At 45.0% G+C, this 19,927-nt stretch overlaps 1 protein-coding gene across 3 annotated transcripts in view; it reads left to right on the top strand.

Moving 5' to 3' along the window:
• grin1b (glutamate receptor, ionotropic, N-methyl D-aspartate 1b) overlaps nucleotides 1-19,927 on the top strand; it is an 85,902-nt gene that overhangs the window by 7,933 nt on the left and 58,042 nt on the right. For all 3 annotated transcript variants that reach the window (XM_046034779.1, XM_046034778.1, XM_046034777.1), the window contains exons 3-4: nucleotides 3,583-3,717; nucleotides 5,684-5,860. In XM_046034779.1, the coding sequence (XP_045890735.1) occupies nucleotides 3,583-3,717; nucleotides 5,684-5,860 (312 nt within the window). The remainder of the gene's footprint in view (nucleotides 1-3,582; nucleotides 3,718-5,683; nucleotides 5,861-19,927) is intronic.

Raw genomic sequence — 19,927 nt, 5'->3', positions numbered from 1 at the left:
AGCTGGTCCTGAGGCTCTCTGCAGTAACAAGGACAGCAACACCAACTCAAGCAGACCAAACCAAATTATCAGCAAGCAGAAAGAAAAAAGAAACGACCAAAACACAAAGTAAATTCCAATGTTATCTGATCTGATGAAGAGAATTCACACTGGCAAATTACCTGAGCACAATAAAATGTCCTAAACTAAGACAAATGTTGACAACATACAGACTGAGTGAAGAGAGGCTGGGTCACAGACAGAGCTGGCTACCAGAGGAGGAGAGACTCAGAGGACGGGTAGAAACTCAGAGGACAGGTAGAAACTCAGAGGACGGGTAGAAACTCAGAGGACAGGTAGAGACAGAGGACGGGTAGACACTCAGAGGACGGGTAGAAACTCAGAGGACGGGTAGAGACAGAGGACGGGTAGAAACTCAGAGGACGGGTAGAAACTCAGAGGACGGGTAGAAACTCAGAGGACGGGTAGAAACTCAGAGGACGGGTAGAAACTCAGAGGACGGGTAGAAACTCAGAGGACGGGTAGAAACTCAGAGGACGGGTAGAAACTCGGAGGACGGGTAGAGACAGAGGACGGGTAGAGACAGAGGACAGGTAGAGACAGAGGACAGGTAGAAACTCAGAGGACAGGTAGAAACTCGGAGGACAGGTAGAGACAGAGGACAGGTAGAAACAGAGGACAGGTAGAGACAGAGGACAGGTAGAAACTCGGAGGACAGGTAGAAACTCGGAGGACGGGTAGAGACAGAGGACGGGTAGAGACAGAGGACAGGTAGAGACAGAGCTAACCTTTCTCACCTCACGTCCTAAACACTAAACTTTAGTGTCCAGAAAGACATTTCCCAGATAAACTCCATCTGAAGCAGAAAGTGTCCGACTCACTGGGAGAATCTCCTCACACCACGAACTGAACAACCAGCTCAGACTTTGTATAAAATGATAATAATATTATTATTATTATAATAATTTGTTATTTAATTAACTCTTCCGGGGCAGGAGAAAATGTTATTGCTTATCAAAAGGCAAGTTATATTTTATTTTCTTTTTTATATAATTTTATGGTTAATATGTGACGTTCTGTCTTGAACTAAAATGTCCTGTCAATAAAGCTAAATGAATTGAAGAGAGAGAGAGAGACCATCAGATTATCATCCTCTCTCTCTGCAGAAACAGAGATGTAATCCGTCCGTCCTCCCGGAGGAGGGATGGTGGGATTATAGAGACAGCGCACACATAAAGGCTGTGTGTTCGCTGCAGGCTGCTTCTCTGCACGTGTGATGTGATGTAGAAATGATTTCAGTTTCCACCCTCTCACACAGCAGCGCTGCAGGAAGAATACTGCATGAAAAGTACTAATACCACAGTGTAAAAATACTGCAGTTGTACTACCATATCTCCTCCTATCAGATTATTATTCCTCGTCATTAATGTAGAGCAGGATGTTGCTGCTGCGGTTGTTGAGCTGGAGCTCATTCTGAACTGTTTCTTTTCATTCTGGATCAATCTGCTGATTATTTTCTCCATGAACTGATGGATTTTTTGCTTTGTATGTGAGAAGCTTGATTCATAAGCGAATTCATTTTCTGTCAGTCGGTAATGGATTAATCGACTAATCAGTGCAGCTGTGCTTCAGAGGTGTTTTATTGACGTTTACAGAAGAATATAATTATATTCTGTACATGTGGGCCAGGTTTCATATGCACATTTCTGGAAATGTGCATATAAATACTCGAATGATTTCTGCTCCCCTAAATGTTTGGGTTTTCTGCATGTGAACACTAGAAGTTAATAACCTAAAACTGAACAAGTATGGGCTCACAGCTCCAATCCTGAGGGGTTTCTCATTACCGAGACGTGGTTCTTTACCAAAGAACATCTTCACTGTTCAGTTGTCTGCTCCAAGTCTGTACCTAAACAATTTGATGTCAAAATCTCGGAAAACTCTTCTCTGAATGTTACTGGGTGTTATCGTCCGCCGCCAGCTCCAGCCTGTGCTCTACCTGCATTAAGCTCTCTTCTGGCACCTTACGCTAGATCAGAATTTGTGCTGTTAGGTGACCTAAATTGTGACACGCTATATCCGCCTGCCCAGGTTCTGCAGCAATGGGATTCGCTAAACCTCTCTCAGATTATAACCAATCCTACAAGGAATGACAAAAACACCTAGAATCTGCCGCTCTGCTAGATGTTATCCTTACAAATAATCCAGATAGGTACAAGGCTGGTGTTTTACACCCTGCTCTGACCAGCTATAGACGCTTAATGAAAAACTTTAGTGAGCTTTTATTTCTGTAAATTGGATTTAGAATCAGCGTGATCCCTTCAGTTGAAGATGCTTGGACCTTTTTTCACTACCATTTCAGAATTATTAAGCACGCCCCAATAAAGAAAATCAGAACTAAAAGCCGTCTCAGCCCGTGGTTCAGTCATGACTTGGCTGAATTACACCGCCAACAAAAACTCAATATGGTGAAAAGCTCGATTAAATAATAATCAGGCTGACTGTTATTATTCCGGCAGATAAGTTTACTCAGGCGGCCCCCGAGGCCAAAGTGATTATTATGAGGAACAGTTTTCTCTTTGTATTTCTAATCCCAATAAGTTTTGGAAATTAGTTAAGTGCATGGGAAGTAGACCATCCTCTGTGCAGCGGCCAGCGTCCCTCAACACTGATGTCATTGTCACAGACAAAGGCCGAACGACAGAGCTCTTCAGTCTGGCTCTCTGTTTGACTCAACCACATCTCAATCCAACGTCCCCTTCTCTCCCGGTAAATCAAAGGTAACTAGATGTGAAACGCGTCCCATTGGTCATCAATACCCATTACACAGTTTTACCCTCCGGCCTGTCATGGAGCCGGGGATTGAACCGCCGACCTTCCGATTAACGGCAACCCGCTGAACATTTCCATAAACTGGACATCACTTCACACTCAAAGCAAGATCCATTTATGCTCATTTACAAAACTCTCTTAGGCCTAACTGCTCCGTATGTGGGATGTCTACTTCATCATTAGGTTGCGCCGCCTTTCAGTTCGCCGAGGCCAACGATTGGAACCAACAACAAAAATCTATAAAACTCTCCACTCTAGTCACCACTGAAAACTCATTTACAGAAACCTGTAATTTCTTTATATGATGCTATGTGTTATGTTATATGCCACTCTGCTACTATCTTGATTGTTTTTATTATTCAACTATTGCTCCATGTCCTCTGTCTATTCATGTTTTTATTTAATCCCAGTACCCTTTCCCACAGAAGGCCTTTGTCTCCTGCCAAGACGTTATTGTAAATAAGAAACTGTTCCTAATTTACTTGCCTGGTAAAATAATAATAATAAGTAAATTATAGTGCGTAAGTTTTAGTTGCATCTAGAGATGAAGGTTGTGAATTGCAACCAGCAGCTCACGGTACGTTCACGTTCTCCTCAGATGGTCCCATTTCCTAAGTTGTGAAGTCGTTCTTCTGACTTTGGTGTGCTCATGTGCTCATATTTGACAAATATGATGCGATTAGACAGGTTTGAAACAAACCCCCGGTTTTACTTTGGGAATTACTAAAATGTTTTCTTCTTTTTCTTCAGGTGTATGCGATCCTGGTCAGTCACCCTCCACAGTCCAACGACCACCTGACTCCGACTCCCGTCTCCTACACCGCTGGTTTCTATCGAATCCCCGTGGTCGGCCTGACAACACGCATGTCCATCTACTCTGACAAGGTACCTGAATCAGACATGAGACGTGGTTCTGAGAGGTTTCAGAGCTCGTAAACATAAAGTCCTTATCCGTAAGAGTTGCTGGTGATTTGGTTAGTGAAAAGAGAAGAGCCGGGAGAACTCTAGAGAGATCCTGTTTGATCACAAACCATGAAGGGGTGGAGGTGGTAACTTTACCTGGATGTGCAGCTTGCTAATACATCAGTGCGTTACAGTTTGAGGCCCAGTGACCGTGTTGGAAGTTGGTCAGGCTAAGGCCTCCGGCCGGTTTGGGTTTAGTTAACTGTTTTACGGAGATACGGCAAACTAAGAATATACAAGGAACACAACTGGAAAGTGTGTCAATAGGCCAACAAATGCTGATAGAAAGTACCACAGGCAGCTGTTTTGGGATAATATGAGTCTTTTAAACATGAAACTATATATTTGCGAGGTGTTTTTAAAGCGTTACGTCTTCAGGAGGAACTAATGGGCTCGGAGCTGAGAGCCACAAACAGGAAGTCCGACCGGACCGAGAGACGGCCTGACATGTTGTTGGTTTGAGTCTGAACGTGAGAATTAACGATAATAACAGAAACCGAAATGATGCTTCAATCTTTTATAGTTTGTTTAAATATTTCTGACTGAACAGCCGGCGATCTCGGGCATCTTCTTTTCTCTCACTTTATCCTGTTCTACTATTTTGTAATAAAGTGAATATTTTATCGTGCTGTTTGTTTTCTGTATTCTGTTCTTGGTCGTGCTTCTTAATACTAAACAGTATTTTTGTTCCTGATTGTCTTTTGGTCTAAAAGATTTAATAACCATGTTAAGAAGTGTCTTACTTGATGAATTTGGGTATTCGGACTCTGGTAGGTGTTTATGCAGAATATCAGACCCTCCTGTTTCATCTTCAGGCTCCATTAAGTGCAGGTTTCCCAGTTTGTCCCAGTTCAGAGACTCTCTCTGATGTGTGATTGAACAGGAAACCACTCTCAGGTTTACAATATTGATGAAATAACTGAGTGTCATCAGTCCCAGAACATCCCAGCACTCCCTGTGAACAACGCTCCAGTTACTCCCAGTTTATTCCAGAGGATTTAGGATAGTGATGAAATATTTACATGTTTACATGCGACTCCAGCGGCTGCAGAAAGAAAATGTTTCTACTTGTCAGCTGATTTATTCCCTCAGTAAACACTTTCCTGATGAGTTTATGGTCTCAGTCTCTAGTTTCAAGTCTTCTTCAACACAGCATGATGTTCATTTAGTAAATTATGGTCCCATTTAGAGGAACAGAGACCAGGAAGCAGGGGAGGCTTTAGGGCGGGGCTACTAGCTGACTGACAGGTCGCTACCATGGCGACCTGTCATATCTGCTGCACTGCTTCTTCACAGGTTTTAAAATGAGCTGCCGTGTCCTGCAGGAACAGGGACCATCTTGTGAGAGTGGCCGTCTTTCCTACCTTCTTTGGATTCCTATGAAGGCCACAAAGTCTAACAAAGTTTGGCTTAACCACATGGCAACAGCCTGGCCACTGAGCAGACGGCGCTGTGGAGGCAAGGCCACTTCTTTTCAAACTGTCCACCTCAGCGGGGAATTCAACCACCATTTCTTCAGTTTACCCCGCTTACAACATTATCAAATTTGTTCGAAGGACACGTGAAAAAGAACAGCCCATTGTCATTCCTTTGCTTTGAAATGCCTTTTACTTCAGAGCTAAAGCTACTATATATAACAAAAAAGTCAGAGTAAGGAGGTGGTTGGGGTGGACAGGTGGGACAACAACCGGACTTTCAGCCAGGAGGCCGTTTCCCGCTTGAAACAAAAAGTTACCACTGATTAAAAAAAATAAATAAAAATGATGCTAAAGGGTACCCAGGGCGTTAAAAAGCATCGCCAAGAGGCGTTGACAAAGCGGAGTTGGGATGAGAACGGGTTGAAAAGAACCAGATAGTGAAGTCATCAAGTCTTCCTTTTCTTCCTCAGAGCATCCACCTGTCGTTCCTGAGGACGGTGCCTCCGTACTCCCACCAGGCTCACGTCTGGTTCGACCTGATGAGGGAGTTCAGGTGGAACCACATCATCCTGATCGTCAGCGACGACCACGAAGGACGAGCCGCTCAGAAGAGACTGGAGACGCTGCTGGAGGAGAGAGAGACCAAGGTCAGCTATATACTGAACACTCAGCGTGAGGCCACGCCTGTGCTGCACATCATGTGTGTTTATCTAACAATGTGTGTGTGTTCACCCCTCCATCCATCAGACGGCAGTTTCACTTCTATAACCTGTTTAATCTGTAATACTAAGAACTTACAATATTCAAGATTTGCTCATTTCCATTTTTAATTCTGCGTCTTTATCATCATTCACAACATTTAAAGATTTTAAACAAAGATGCAGCGTTTGAATTACAGAAAGTACATTTTAGAAAACAGAAAGGAATCATCATCCACTTAGAAATCAGAGAAGAAAGATGCTTCAGAAGTTGCCTGAGAATCATCAGAATCAGCTTTACAGCCACGCAGGTTTACACATACGAGGAATTTGCTTTGGTGCATAACAATAAACATAGTAGGCAGAAAATATTTGAAAGATAAACCAAGCACTTCAGGTCAAGAATCATAAATATAAAATTGCCGATAAGAAGTAAAGGAATAATAAAGGATATGTACAATATGGCTGTTATTTACATCAGGTAGTGCAGGGATGTGCAGAATATTTACATCAGATTCACATGTGCAAAAATGTACAGTATGAGTACAGAGTAATGTTAGGGGGGGTACTGCGTCGGTGTCAGCCAGTGTCCCAGGCCTTGTTGATGAGGCGGCTGACATGAGGAAAGTGTTCTTGTGGCGTGAGGTTTTGGTCCTAATGGACCGCAGCCGCCTGCCGGAGGGGAGTGTCGGCCACAATCTTTCATGGAGGGATGGCAGAATGCAGCCAATCGCCTTCTCTGCAGAGCGAATGGTACGCTGCAATCTGTCCTTGTCCCTGGCAGCAGCGTACCAGATGGTGATGGAGGAGGTGAGGATGGACTCCGTGATGGTGTAGTGCACCGTCATTGTCTTTTGCAGGCTGAACTTCTTCAGCTGCCGCAGGAAGTACATCCTCTGCTGGGCCTTCTTGGTGAGGGAGGTGATGCTCAGCTCCCACTTAAAGTCCCGGGAGACCAACTCCACAGTTTCAGGAGTATTCAGCTCCAGGTAGCTCAGGCTGCACCAGGTCCCCTGATGGTCAGTCTCCCACCTGTAGGTGGACTCATCCCCGCCAAAGATGAGCCCAGTGAGGGTGGTGTCGTCCGCAAACTTCATGAGCTCGCTGGACTGGTGGCTGGATGTGCAGCTGTCGAGGGGAACCGGTGTTATTGGTCCGGGAGTCTGAGACATGTTTTTCCAGCTTCTTTTGCAGCAGAGCTGGGATTATGGTATTGATAGCAGAGCTGAAATTCACAAACAGGATCCTGACATAGGTTCCTAGGGAGTCCAGGTGCTGGAGGATGTAGTGAAGGGCCATGTTTACTGCATAGTCTACAGATCTGTTGGCTCTGTAGGCGAACTGCAGGGGGTGATGGATTTGAGGTGGGACAACACAAGGTACTCAAAAAACTTAATTTCCAGAGTGGTCAGGGTGACGAGTCTGCAGTCTTTTAGTCCTGTGGTCCTTGTTTCTTGGGGACAGGGATGATGATGGAGGCTTTGAAGCAGGCTGGCACATGGCATGTCTCCAGTGAGGTGTTAAAGATGTCTGTGAACACCGGAGACAGCTGATCAGCACAGTGCTTCAGGGTGGATGGGGAGACAGAGTCTGGCCCAGCTGCTTTGCGTCGCTTTACATCACTCTCTGAGATGGAGAGAGTCATAGTTGCGGTAGGGGATACTTTAAAATGTATTTTTTAAACAGACAAAATTTATATGTGTAAATTTGGGCACAAATCAAATGGGATCAGACAGCCCATTCTCATTCCCAGAGCGTCAAATAGCTATGCTTTATCAGGTCCTATCCGCGTCTGGTACATGGCAGCATTTTGCGTCATAGATCAACGCACTGGCGTAAGCCCTTAAGTGATAAATAATTGAAAAGTCTGAGTAAGAAGGTGGTTGGGGTGCACGGGTGGCCCAAAAATTGGACTTTCAGCCAGGAGACCGGTGTTTGTTTCCTGTATTAAAACTTTGATTCCTTTTTGTGATATTACATAACTTACGTAGGCAGCGTTACTTTAAGTCATGTAAGTCACGTAGTTATTTTAATCCAAAGCATGATATTTTCCTAAACCTAACCAAACTACAAAGTTTGACAATGGTGTACAACCATATGCCATTTTACAAGGTAAACCACTAGTTTTATTTTGAAAGTCTTACTGCACTTTGCATGTTTATTGTTGCTGACATTTACATTTATTCAATTAGCTGACGCTTTTATCCAAAGCAACTTACAATTGCTATATATGTCAGAGGACGAACGCCTCTGGAGCAACTAGGGATGAAGTGTCTTGCTCAGGGACACATGGGTGTCTCAAAGTGGATTCGAACCCCGGTCTCTCACATGTGTCTTATCCACTACCCCATCGCCATCACCACCCCAATGGTGACTTGATTGGATGCTGCATAGTTATTCTTGCTAACTAGACTGCGGAGCCCTACTCGCACAAAAACGCAGCTAAAGGGTTGGTGTTGACAATATATATATTATATGATATATGACGGCCTGGGATGAGAACGGGTTGGATTAAAACATTAGTTGTCTCTCACCGTTGAGTACTGTACATATTTTGTCCGAAATAAGGACCCATGGTGGACCACCGGAAGTGGAAGAACTTCGGTGCTCTATAGGCCTGTATGTTGGTGTTAGCATGTTAGCATCTATCAGTTTAGAAACAGAAACACAGTCTGAATGAGGTTGCCTTAGATCTTTGCTTATCTCAGTGTTTTATATCTTTATGTAAGATATACAGTTTATATCTTTAGTTAGCTAATATTGGCCTCTGTTACTTGGGTTTGCTAGTTAGCCTAGTTAGCCGTAGCATGTACCTGACTTGAATGTGGTTCTTAAAAGCATTACGTAAGTTTGGAGCGTGTATTGTAATCATATTATTTGTGTATGTGAAACTGCATCTCATTCTGTGTGTGGGTAAGAATCTGAAAATATAAGGGGTGGGAATATCTCTGCACCTCATGATTCAATTACGATTCAGAGACCTATGATGCGATTATAAAAGGATTATCGTTACATCTTGAAGCAACTTTATTTTATATACAGAGTTCCGGCTTTGTGTTCCTTCATCATTATGTTATCAATTAACATTTAGAACATCAGCGTCGTCCATGTTTTTCCTCCCCCCTGTAATATGTCCTCAAAACACAGAGGAAGACCTCCTCCTCTGCCGTTCTTTGGCTCCAGGGTTTGTTGGATTATCTGTTCAGCCCAACAAGTGTTTGTAGAACTGAGACTGCTCTCTGCATATATTTCATCATGCCACCAACGTCCTCCATCATCTTCCATTGTCATCCATCATCTTCCATTGTCATCCATCATCTTCCATTGTCATCCATCATCTTCCATTGTCATCCATCATCTTCCATTGTCATCCATCATCTTCCATCGTCATCCATCAACCTCCATCACACTCCCATTATCCTCCATTGTCTCTCCCTCATCCACCCATTGTCATCCATCATCTTCCATCGTCATCCATCATCTTCCATCGTCATCCATCAACCTCCATCACACTCCCATTATCCTCCATTGTCTCTCCCTCATCCACCCATTGTCATCCATCATCTTCCATCGTCATCCATCATCTTCCATCGTCATCCATCAACCTCCATCACACTCCCATTATCCTCCATTGTCTCTCCCTCATCCACCCATTGTCATCCATCATCTTCCATCGTCATCCATCATCTTCCATCGTCATCCATCAACCTCCATCACACTCCCATTATCCTCCATTGTCTCTCCCTCATCCACCCATTGTCATCCATCATCTTCCATCGTCATCCATCATCTTCCATCGTCATCCATCAACCTCCATCACACTCCCATTATCCTCCATTGTCTCTCCCTCATCCACCCATTGTCATCCATCATCTTCCATCGTCATCCATCATCTTCCATCGTCATCCATCAACCTCCATCACACTCCCATTATCCTCCATTGTCTCTCCCTCATCCACCCATTGTCATCCATCATCTTCCATCGTCATCCATCATCTTCCATCGTCATCCATCAACCTCCATCACACTCCCATTATCCTCCATTGTCTCTCCCTCATCCACCCATTGTCATCCATCATCTTCCATCGTCATCCATCATCTTCCATCGTCATCCATCAACCTCCATCACACTCCCATTATCCTCCATTGTCTCTCCCTCATCCACCCATTGTCATCCATCATCTTCCATCGTCATCCATCATCTTCCATCGTCATCCATCAACCTCCATCACACTCCCATTATCCTCCATTGTCTCTCCCTCATCCACCCATTGTCATCCATCATCTTCCATTGTCATCCATCATCTTCCATCGTTATCCATCAACCTCCATCACACTCCCATTATCCTCCATTGTCTCTCCCTCATCCACCCATTATCCTTCATCTTCCATTGTCTTCCATCACCCTCCATTGTTCTCCATCGTCCTGCATCACCCTCAGTCATCCTCCATTGTCATCCATCATCCTCCATCGTCCTCCATCATTCCCCCATTATCCTCCATCGTCATCCATCAACCTCCATTGCACTCCCATTATCCTCCATTGTCTCTCAATCATCTTCTATCGTCTCTCCCTCATCCACCCATTATCCTCCATCAACCTCTATAGTCCCCCTATCATCCTCCATCATCTTCCGTCACCCGCCATCACCCTCCATCTCCCCATCATCCCTCCTTGATCCCTCTGTCACCCACCACCGCTCTTGGCTCTTACATTCTTTCTGCCGGAGGCTTCAAAGCAGCTTCTCTTTCATCACTTTCTGTTATTTATTTATTTTTTTTAAATCTCCACCAAGAATGTTGAATTTGTTTTGAAGGGTTCAGGTAACTCAGTCTGTGCAGAGGTGACAGAGACCTAAAACCTGGACCCCGACGCTGCAGCAACCAACTGCACTTATTAATAATATCACCTATTATATATGATTAAAAATGAACTGGATGACTCGCCTGAACTTCTGAGGTTTAAGTAAACGTCAGATCCTGAAAATGATCCAAACCAGGACGAGATGCGGATCTGGGATGTTGATGTGTAAATGTACCCAGTCAGAACTGGCAGTGCGTTTATAACGTGGTGAGAACATGAACTGATGAGAAACGTCTGTCTGTCTCCTGGTTTTCTATCGTTGTGTTTACATCTCTAAACATGTTTTAGTTTAACCTTTGTTCCGTCTTGGTGGAGGTTCAGTTTGTTTTCTTCTCTTATTTCATTATTATTTTAGGTTTTTTCTCACTTTTCTTTCTTACAGTTTGAAAAAAAAAACATTTATTTTTTTAGCAATTTACTACTTTACATTCTGGTTTTCTTTTTTCTCTCTCTTTCTCTCTCTCTCGCTCTTTCACACTGCATGCTGGGAGTTTGGTGTTCAGAGCGTGGCGAGTTTCCTTACTTTTTCTCCTACTGTTTATGATTGTTTAGTAGGTGTTGTGCTTGTCGTTAGTGTAGCTTGGTGTTTGTTTGGCGGGCAATTGGCCTTGTTTCGTGGCATCCCTGTCTGAGGCGTGGAATGCAGGTCCAGCCCGACCCATCAGTTCCAGTAGAGGCGGTTCTCCTGGTTCTGGGAAACTGTGTGGGACACGGCAACATACATTTACCTGATGCTTTTGTCTAAAGCACTGCTATATATGTCAGAGGTTAATCCCGGGTCTCTCACACTGAATGCATGTCTTATCCACTGCATCGATAGAGGGGTGGTTGTTTTCCTGAAAGAGGAGTGTTTTGTGGTTGAGCAATACAGGAAGCTGGCGAGCGGCTTTAAGACTGTGGGTTTGGGCTGGAAGAGCGATAAACTGAAACACGTCCAGTCTTTCAGAAGACAAGTATTCATGTTTCTCAACTGTCCATTACAGCAGACAGTTAAGGTTTTCTTCAGAGTGAAACACATTGAGGGACAGGTCCTGGTGTACGCCAGCACAGGTTGATTGTGGGGATTTAGGGCACAAGCGGAGTAGTTGTTCTCTTGGTTGACCGAGGACCGTCCTGGACAGGCAGATGCCGCTGGACCAGCAGGGACTGTGTTACCCCGCTCATTGAGGCCGAGGCAGCTGCGGGGAGGCAGAGACTCAGGGTTTGACGTTAACATCATCTCCACCACAGAGATAGTGTCAGGCAGAGCTTTAGTGGTCAGAGTGCAAATACAGGACATATGTTTCTGTCTTTAACATCTATGCTCTGAATCAGGGCTCAGGCAGGCTGGACACATTTTAATAAAGGATTTCTACAACTGTGTCGGGGGGGGGGCTATTCATTTTACACTAGACAGAACACCATCACTTAAGTGCAATTTATACTCCTGCGTCGAATCAATGGCGTAACCTCTGTGTTGCTCCCTTCCCTACACCGTCACCTACGCCGTAGCCTGATTTTTAAAATGTAACTAGACATTGAGGCGACGCGGACCGTAAGCACTGTGATTGGTTGGCTGGGTAACCTCACAATGGCTCAGAGCCGACAGGAAGTGCCCCGTGCTTTGAAGTAACTTTATATATATATATATATATATATATATATATATATACAACCCGTTCCCACTTACACTAGGCGAAGCAGGCGTACTGACTGCAAAAAACAGGCCTAAGAAAGCTTTTTGTTTGGTGTTGGTGGGTTGAACTGTCAAGTGCAGGTTCAGGTTATTGTTCCTCTTCTGAAAAAGCTAAGATCCAGGGTGTCAGGACTGATGCTACCAGAGTTGCTTCAGCGCCCCTCACTGATGGTGTCAGCTTATGCAGATGACTTCTGTGTATTTGTTAGAGACCAGAGGGATGTGGAGATCCTAAGTAGCTGTCTAGATATGTGTGAACTGGGGAAAAAGTGGGGCTCTGCAGGCTGGGCAAAGGTACCAGGAAAGCTCAGCTGGGGACGGCAGGACAAGAAGGTTTTGGGTGTTTTTCTGGGAACAGAGGAGTTTAAGAGGAAGAACTGGGGAGGGTGCTATTCAGAGTGTGTACACTGTCTATTTTGAAATGGCTGCTACCTGCTATTGTCAATAACTGGGTTACCTCGACCCTCCACCAAGGGACCTGATTGAAAGAATTCAGAGGGAGGACCAGGCCTGGGGGACAGACGACTCAGACACTGTTTGCTGCTGAGGAGGGCTGGGCGCTTAGGAAATGACAAACTCTTGTTCCTGCATCAGCCCCAGTCCTGGATCAAACTGGTCTGACACCTTTCTACAGGTGTCCTAAAGGTGGCAGCAGAAAGCTATGAGGACACCGGGGATGTGGCTTGTTTGAGGAGCCGCTGTTTGGAAACAGTAGGTGGAGGAGGTCAGTGCTTCCCTGGCAGAAGTCCTTGCACACTATGCTCTCCAATGGGATGATGAATGTGAGTATGTCTTTCCTTCCCTGGCTGTCTCTCCTGCGGTGGGACAGTGGCAGGATGAGCAGGACACCCTGCTGTCTCTGAAGACCCAGGAGTTGGGAGACTTTGAGGCTCAGGGAAGGAAAGCAGCTAATCATAATGTGTGAAGGTTTCAAACTTACGCTTCCTGACAGGAGTAAATGTGTCGAGCTGGACAGAAGTTTCTGGTGTGGGATCGTCCCCAAGGGGCTGTTGGCGGTCCCTGTACAACCCCCCGTTGACAATCGGACAGGTGACCTCCAGTGGAGGATTTTTCATGGGGGCCATAGCTACAAACAGGTATCTGGTGCAGCTCAGTCCGGGCACAGGGGACAGCTGTCCTTTCTGCCTGCAGACAGAAACCATCTGTTCACTCAGTGTTCCAGACTGGTGAGACTGTTCAGCCGACTGCAGGTGTGGATTCAGGACTTTCAGGTTATTTCTCTTTTAGTCTTTTTGTCTGTGGTCCACGCTACTCTGAACAAAAAATCTGCAGACACTGATGAATTTATTTCAGGACTGGCCAAATGAGTTATTTGGAAAATGAGGAAAAAACATGAGGGGTCAGAGGACCTGGTTCAGATGCCGACAGGGCTGCTGGCGGCTCGGCTCAGGGTGGAGTTTGAGTTTTACAGAATCTTTGTGGACGTTTAGGGGCCGCAGGATGTGCTGTGTTCAGTCACAGAGAACTGTTTGATTCTGAAGTTTAGATTTTTGGGTTTTCCGTTAGCATTTCTGTTTAAATATTTGTTTTTAGTGCATAATTTCGTCTTGTTTTTAGTCTTGATACCAGCAACACTCGTTTAAACGGGAGGAAAAAAGGTCTGTTTTCAATACAAAATTCTCTCTCTCTCTCTCTGTCCGTCCACGTCATCTTTCAGTTCTTCACCTCCGTCTGTCGTCTGGTTTCTCATCACTGAGGGAGTCGGAGTCGTGCAAACACGTCACAGCTGCTAATGTCGAGCCGCCTCCCTGTTAAACCAGCTGTCTGTCTGCCTGTCTGTCCACATGTGTGCAGACAGATTCCCTCTGTGATGCACTCAGTTAATCAATAAGTTGATCAACAGAGAAGGTTTTTGTGGAAGCAGTACTCTGACCTTTTACTTCAGTAAGAGTATGTTCATGCGTTCATCACTTTGATGTTGTTAAATTCTCCTGAGGATCAGTCAAGTAGTCAATCAATAAGTAGTAGATTTTATTTTTTATTTTTTATCTGAACCTGCCAGTTAAATATAGTTGACTAAAAGTATAAAGTAGCAGAAAATGGAAATACTCAATTAAAATACAAATAGCTCAGAATTGTAGGCGACTTGTGCTCAGGTACTTTCCACCAGTGTTTCTAGTCATTTAACAATAAGCAGTAAACCTCTGGAGAACACTGAGAGGGTTCAGCTGGATCTCAGTCTCATGTCCGAGTGTTCAGTACGCTTAGCTTAGCTTAGCATAGCGACTGGATGCAGGGATACCTTAACATATTACATCTCGTTTAACATTACACTACAGTTTGTGTGCTTTCTAGGCTTGGGTGTCCGTTTTAATTTGATCGATTCCGATCCGGTTCTAATTGAATCTCAGTTCTGGTTCCTTCACCTCAGATCTTCTTCAGCGCTCTGTGACCTTCATCTCTTCCTCCTCGCTCCTCTTCCCCTTCATGGCTAAAGTGAAATGAGTTTCTCTACTAGAGGGGCCTCGTCTCTAAGAGGAATCTATACTGAATCATCTGTAGCCAACATTGGTTCCCCTTTAGTATAAAAGGTGAACGTCGGCTCACCTGTGTTCTGTACCTAGTAGCTGCTTCCTCCCTCGCACCGAACCTCCTGACTGCAGCTGCTTCAGTTTGTTAGTGAAGCTGAGCCAAACTTTGGAGCGTTAGCTGCGGTCCGCCACGGTCCAGGACCGGAACCAGGAGGACTCTTTTCTTCACGCTTTGTTGACCTAAATAATGAGGTGACGTTAGGTCGGCGTAGCAGCTGCTGGCAGATCAGAGACACTTTGATGGGCTGTAAAATGCTCACTGCAGTTCAGTCAGGAGCTGAAATATGCAGAACACAGGAACTGAGAAGCAGAATCCAAACGCACGGATCTTATCGTTCTTAGAAATTTGGTACTTGGTGCCCAACCCTAGTTGAGAAAAGAAGCAAGGGGCAACATAAATAGGTTTTAAAATAGTGAAAGCAAATAAAAGATAAAAGTAAGATGGAATAGAATAAAAATCACCGTGCACCAAATGAATTAGTCCCAAAGCAGAAAGAACAGTGACAGCTGTCAGATCCATCTGATCCCAACGTCCCTTCTGGACTTGTTGTGTTTGTTTTTTGGAGCGGCATGGATGTATTATAATTTTTGGATTTTGCACTACATTGTTATACCTTCAAATCTCTCAGACACATTACATTAAAATGTAAACAATTTAACTAGATGTTCTGTTCATTGTTGAGCACATCATCACATTACAGATACATTATTTAGAGAGCGTGATACATATCACCTAATCCTCACTCCACCTCTAAAGTTATGGACGATTTCTCTATATATGTTTTGTGTGTTGAAACTGAATTAAAGCCAATTACAGATGTTTAAAATCTGCGGTCCAAAGCCTGAATCCACAGTGACTTCTATAATGAACTCAGTGAAGTGGAAGTAAATAATAAAGTAACTGTGTGAGTCCAGCTGAGTTAAAGTTTGGGGAAGTTAATGTGAGACTCATGAATGTTGGAGGAGACATGAATATTACAGCGCATTAGTTAAAGTAGGTGAACAGAGCGTGCGTGTTGTTTCTGAATTAAACATCCATCTGATTCATAATGAAATAATAATGAATATCACAGCAGTACAGTTACACAGGAACAAACTGAGCTAAACCTTCAGCAGCTTCACCGTCTCTGCAGAGATCCCGACGCCAGCTGATCATGTTTGCTCTGTCAACAAATGAACAACACCCCATCATCCATCTTTACGCTACATCACCCGACTTGTTCTGCTACTAGAGGAGGCGGCCTGACAAAATACATAAATGTGGGTCGTAATAAGCTGCTGATTGATGGACCGTTTCTCTGGTGAGGACGGGCTGGACACACAGCTTAAAAGCAACAATATCTTCCTCTCTGTCGCCGTCTCTCTGTCCGCTCCGAGCCAAAGCAGTCCCGCCGCTCGGCAGCCATCTTGGTAACGCGTCCGGGCAGTTATTTTATCATTACCAGGATCCTCTGAATGAAGGAGCAGAGAGCCAGAACTGCACTTTCACTGGTCACCGGGACATAAAACCTGCGTGTATGGAAATCTGAAACCGTTTGATGACTGTGCCCCAAAATAAGGTTTAAAAAGCGTTTTACTTCCACTACACATGCGTGGTAGTAGAGACGCATGCGTAGCGGACCCTTACGTCAGTGGAACCATACGATCGGCTGTAAAAAGGAGATGATTGGCTTTGTAGCAGGTGTGTTGGGAGATCCTCCAACTGGCGTTACGGGCTTTCCCCATAGAGGTGTACTGAGGACTCTTGAAGTGGCGTGTCTCCTCTACAAAACATCTCTGTCAGGATGGCTTGCTATTGGCCAACGGCGCAAATTAACGATTCAAGTTCACCAAATTTGAACTTGAATCAATTTTTTTTTTACTTTGTGAGTGAATCCGCTGATCGAAACTGAATTCCCTGTTTTAAATCCTGCGTTGAGTCGTTAGTGGTTAGTTTCAGCCAGGAATAAAGAGGTGGTCGTGTTAAAGTACACGACAGCAGCAGCAACATGGCTTCATCTCATGTTTACAGTCAGATTTCTGACACACAGACAGACTGACAACAGGCGGAAAGTCATTCTGTCCTTTTGTCTGTGGTGTTCATCCACAAACGGGCTTTACAACTGTCACACATTCACAGGTTCAGACGAAACAGACGGCTTCATAAAAGCAGTGTGTGTGTGTGTGTGTGTGTTGCTCGGGGACGTCACAATGCAAATTTAATGAGATTAACATTTGGAGCGGATCGAGTGGAGGACTAATGGGACTCTCCGCCGCCACACCGGCTTAACGTCAGAGGAAGTTTCCGGAGAGGAAAGTCTCAGCTCGGTTCTCCGCTCCAATAAAATCAAACTCACTGAAACTGAGGCAGGTTTATGACACCAGTCTGACCGCTAACTCGATGTTCCTTCATTTCCATGTCTTCCACATAGATCATTAGCTGGAGAGGCTTTAGCTTTAGCCTGAAGCCTGATACACGCTTCTGCATCTGATCTACACTATAGTCGTAACACAGACTGCAAGAACTGTGATTTGGTCCAAACCCACAGGAAGGGCTCTGTGTTTTGAAGCGACTTTTTACTAGTGGCTATAAAACGGTGGATGCTTTCTCTTGAGCGTCACAGTTTGATCCATTCGGTCAAAAACATTTGGAAAGTCTAGAAGAGCTGCACAATTATTATTTCCCCACTCAAGGTAGCAAATGGGTAAACGGGAAGTTAGACCGCAGAAGTCAACACAGTGGACGATGGGACGACCTGTTAGCTTTAGCCTCGGGCTGTTAGCATCACATCATAATGAGAGACCTGTTAGCTTTAGCCTCGGGCTGTTAGCATCACATCATAATGAGAGACCTGTTAGCTTTAGCCTCGGGCTGTTAGCATCACATCATAATGAGAGACCTGTTAGCTTTAGCCTCGGGCTGTTAGCATCACATCATAATGAGAGACCTGTTAGCTTTAGCCTCGGGCTGTTAGCATCACATCATAATGAGAGACCTGTTAGCTTTAGCCTCGGGCTGTTAGCATCACATAATGTTGGGAGACCTGTTAGCTTTAGCCTCGGGCTGTTAGCATCACATCATGTTGGGAGACCTGTTAGCTTTAGCCTCAGTCTGTTAGCATCACATAATGACGGGAGACCTGTTAGCTTTAGCCACGGGTTGTTAGCATCACATCATAATGAGAGACCTGTTAGCTTTAGCCACGGGTTGTTAGCATCACATCATAATGAGAGACCTGTTAGCTTTAGCCTTGGGCTGTTAGCATCACATAATGACGGGAGACCTGTTAGCTTTAGCCTCGGGCTGTTAGCATCACATCATAATGAGAGACCTGTTAGCTTTAGCCTTGGGCTGTTAGCATCACATAATGACGGGAGACCTGTTAGCTTTAGCCTCGGGCTGTTAGCATCACATCATAATGAGAGACCTGTTAGCTTTAGCCTCGGGCTGTTAGCATCACATCATGATGGGAGACCTGTTAGCTTTAGCCTCGGGCTGTTAGCATCACATAATGTTGGGAGACCTGTTAGCTTTAGCCTCGGGCTGTTAGCATCACATCACGTTGGGAGACCTGTTAGCTTTAGCCTCAGTCTGTTAGCATCACATAATGACGGGAGACCTGTTAGCTTTAGCCTCGGGCTGTTAGCCTCACATAATGATGGGAGACCTGTTAGCTTTAGCCTCGGGCTGTTAGCATCACATCATGATGGGAGACCTGTTAGCTTTAGCCTCGGGCTGTTAGCATCACATCATGATGGGAGACCTGTTAGCTTTAGCCTCGGGCTGTTAGCTTAGCCTGATAAGGAAAGTACTCTGTATAATGCCCCAGAAGTTCTCCACATTAATAGATATTTATCGTTGTGTGGCTACTGCTGGCAGTGATGATGGATGCACTGAATGTGCTGCTCACTACGGAGTGTGTAATGGAGTCTGATTTACATGTTGTAGAGCTGAAATAGATTTAGTTTTTCAGCTGTTTCTCCTGATTAATCAGCTGTGAAGTGTTTGTGAGGATCAGAGTTCGACAGGTTCCTGATTCCTTCTTCAAACAGACAGTTTGGTTCTTTGTTTTCCGTCTGCTCTAAAAATAATCCACAGCTCAGTTCACAGCAGGTTTGAGCTGAATAATTATCTCCCACACTAAATATAACTGAAGTGTTGAACTGTAAGCTGGCGACATTTAAAAAACAGTTATTAACCAGCCGGTGTTTTTAGTCCCTGAAATTACATTTAATATTTTGGCATTTAACTGAACTACTTTACCTTTTTTATTTCCTCCTCTCAGCACTATTTTATCCATCTTACTTGAAGTTTAGTTACGCATTTATACTTTTATGTTGTAAAAATACATTTGACATGTTTTATCACGTGATGAACTTTAAAAGTTTCGAGGGTGGGGACTGTTTCGACCTCTGGATTCATTCCACAGTTTGGGGGCTACTGCTGAAAAAGCACGGACAGGCAGGCAGGCGGACAGACACGCAGGTGGACAGACAGGCGGACAAGCAGGCAGGTTGACAGACAGGCGGACAGACAGGCGGACAGGCAGGCAGGTGGACAGACAGGCGGACAAGCAGGCAGATTTACAGACAGGCGGACAAGCAGGCAGATTTACAGACAGGCGGACAGGCAGGCAGGCGGACAGACAGGCGGACAGACAGGCGGACAGACAGGCAGGCGGAAAGACAGGCGGACAAGCAGGCAGGTTGACAGACAGGCGGACAGACAGGCGGACAGGCAGACAGGCGGACAGACAGGCGGACAGGCAGGCAGGTGGACAGACAGGCGGACAAGCAGGCAGGTGGACAGACAGGCGGACAGACAGGCGGACAGGCAGGCAGGTGGACAGACAGGCGGACAAGCAGGCAGGTTGACAGACAGGCGGACAGACAGGCGGACAGGCAGACAGGCGGACAGACAGGCGGACAGGCAGGCAGGTGGACAG

Source organism: Micropterus dolomieu, linkage group LG21 (assembly GCF_021292245.1).
Source record: "Micropterus dolomieu isolate WLL.071019.BEF.003 ecotype Adirondacks linkage group LG21, ASM2129224v1, whole genome shotgun sequence".
In the NCBI taxonomy this organism is placed as follows: domain Eukaryota; kingdom Metazoa; phylum Chordata; class Actinopteri; order Centrarchiformes; family Centrarchidae; genus Micropterus; species Micropterus dolomieu.
This window is presented reverse-complemented; position numbering and strand designations above follow the sequence as displayed.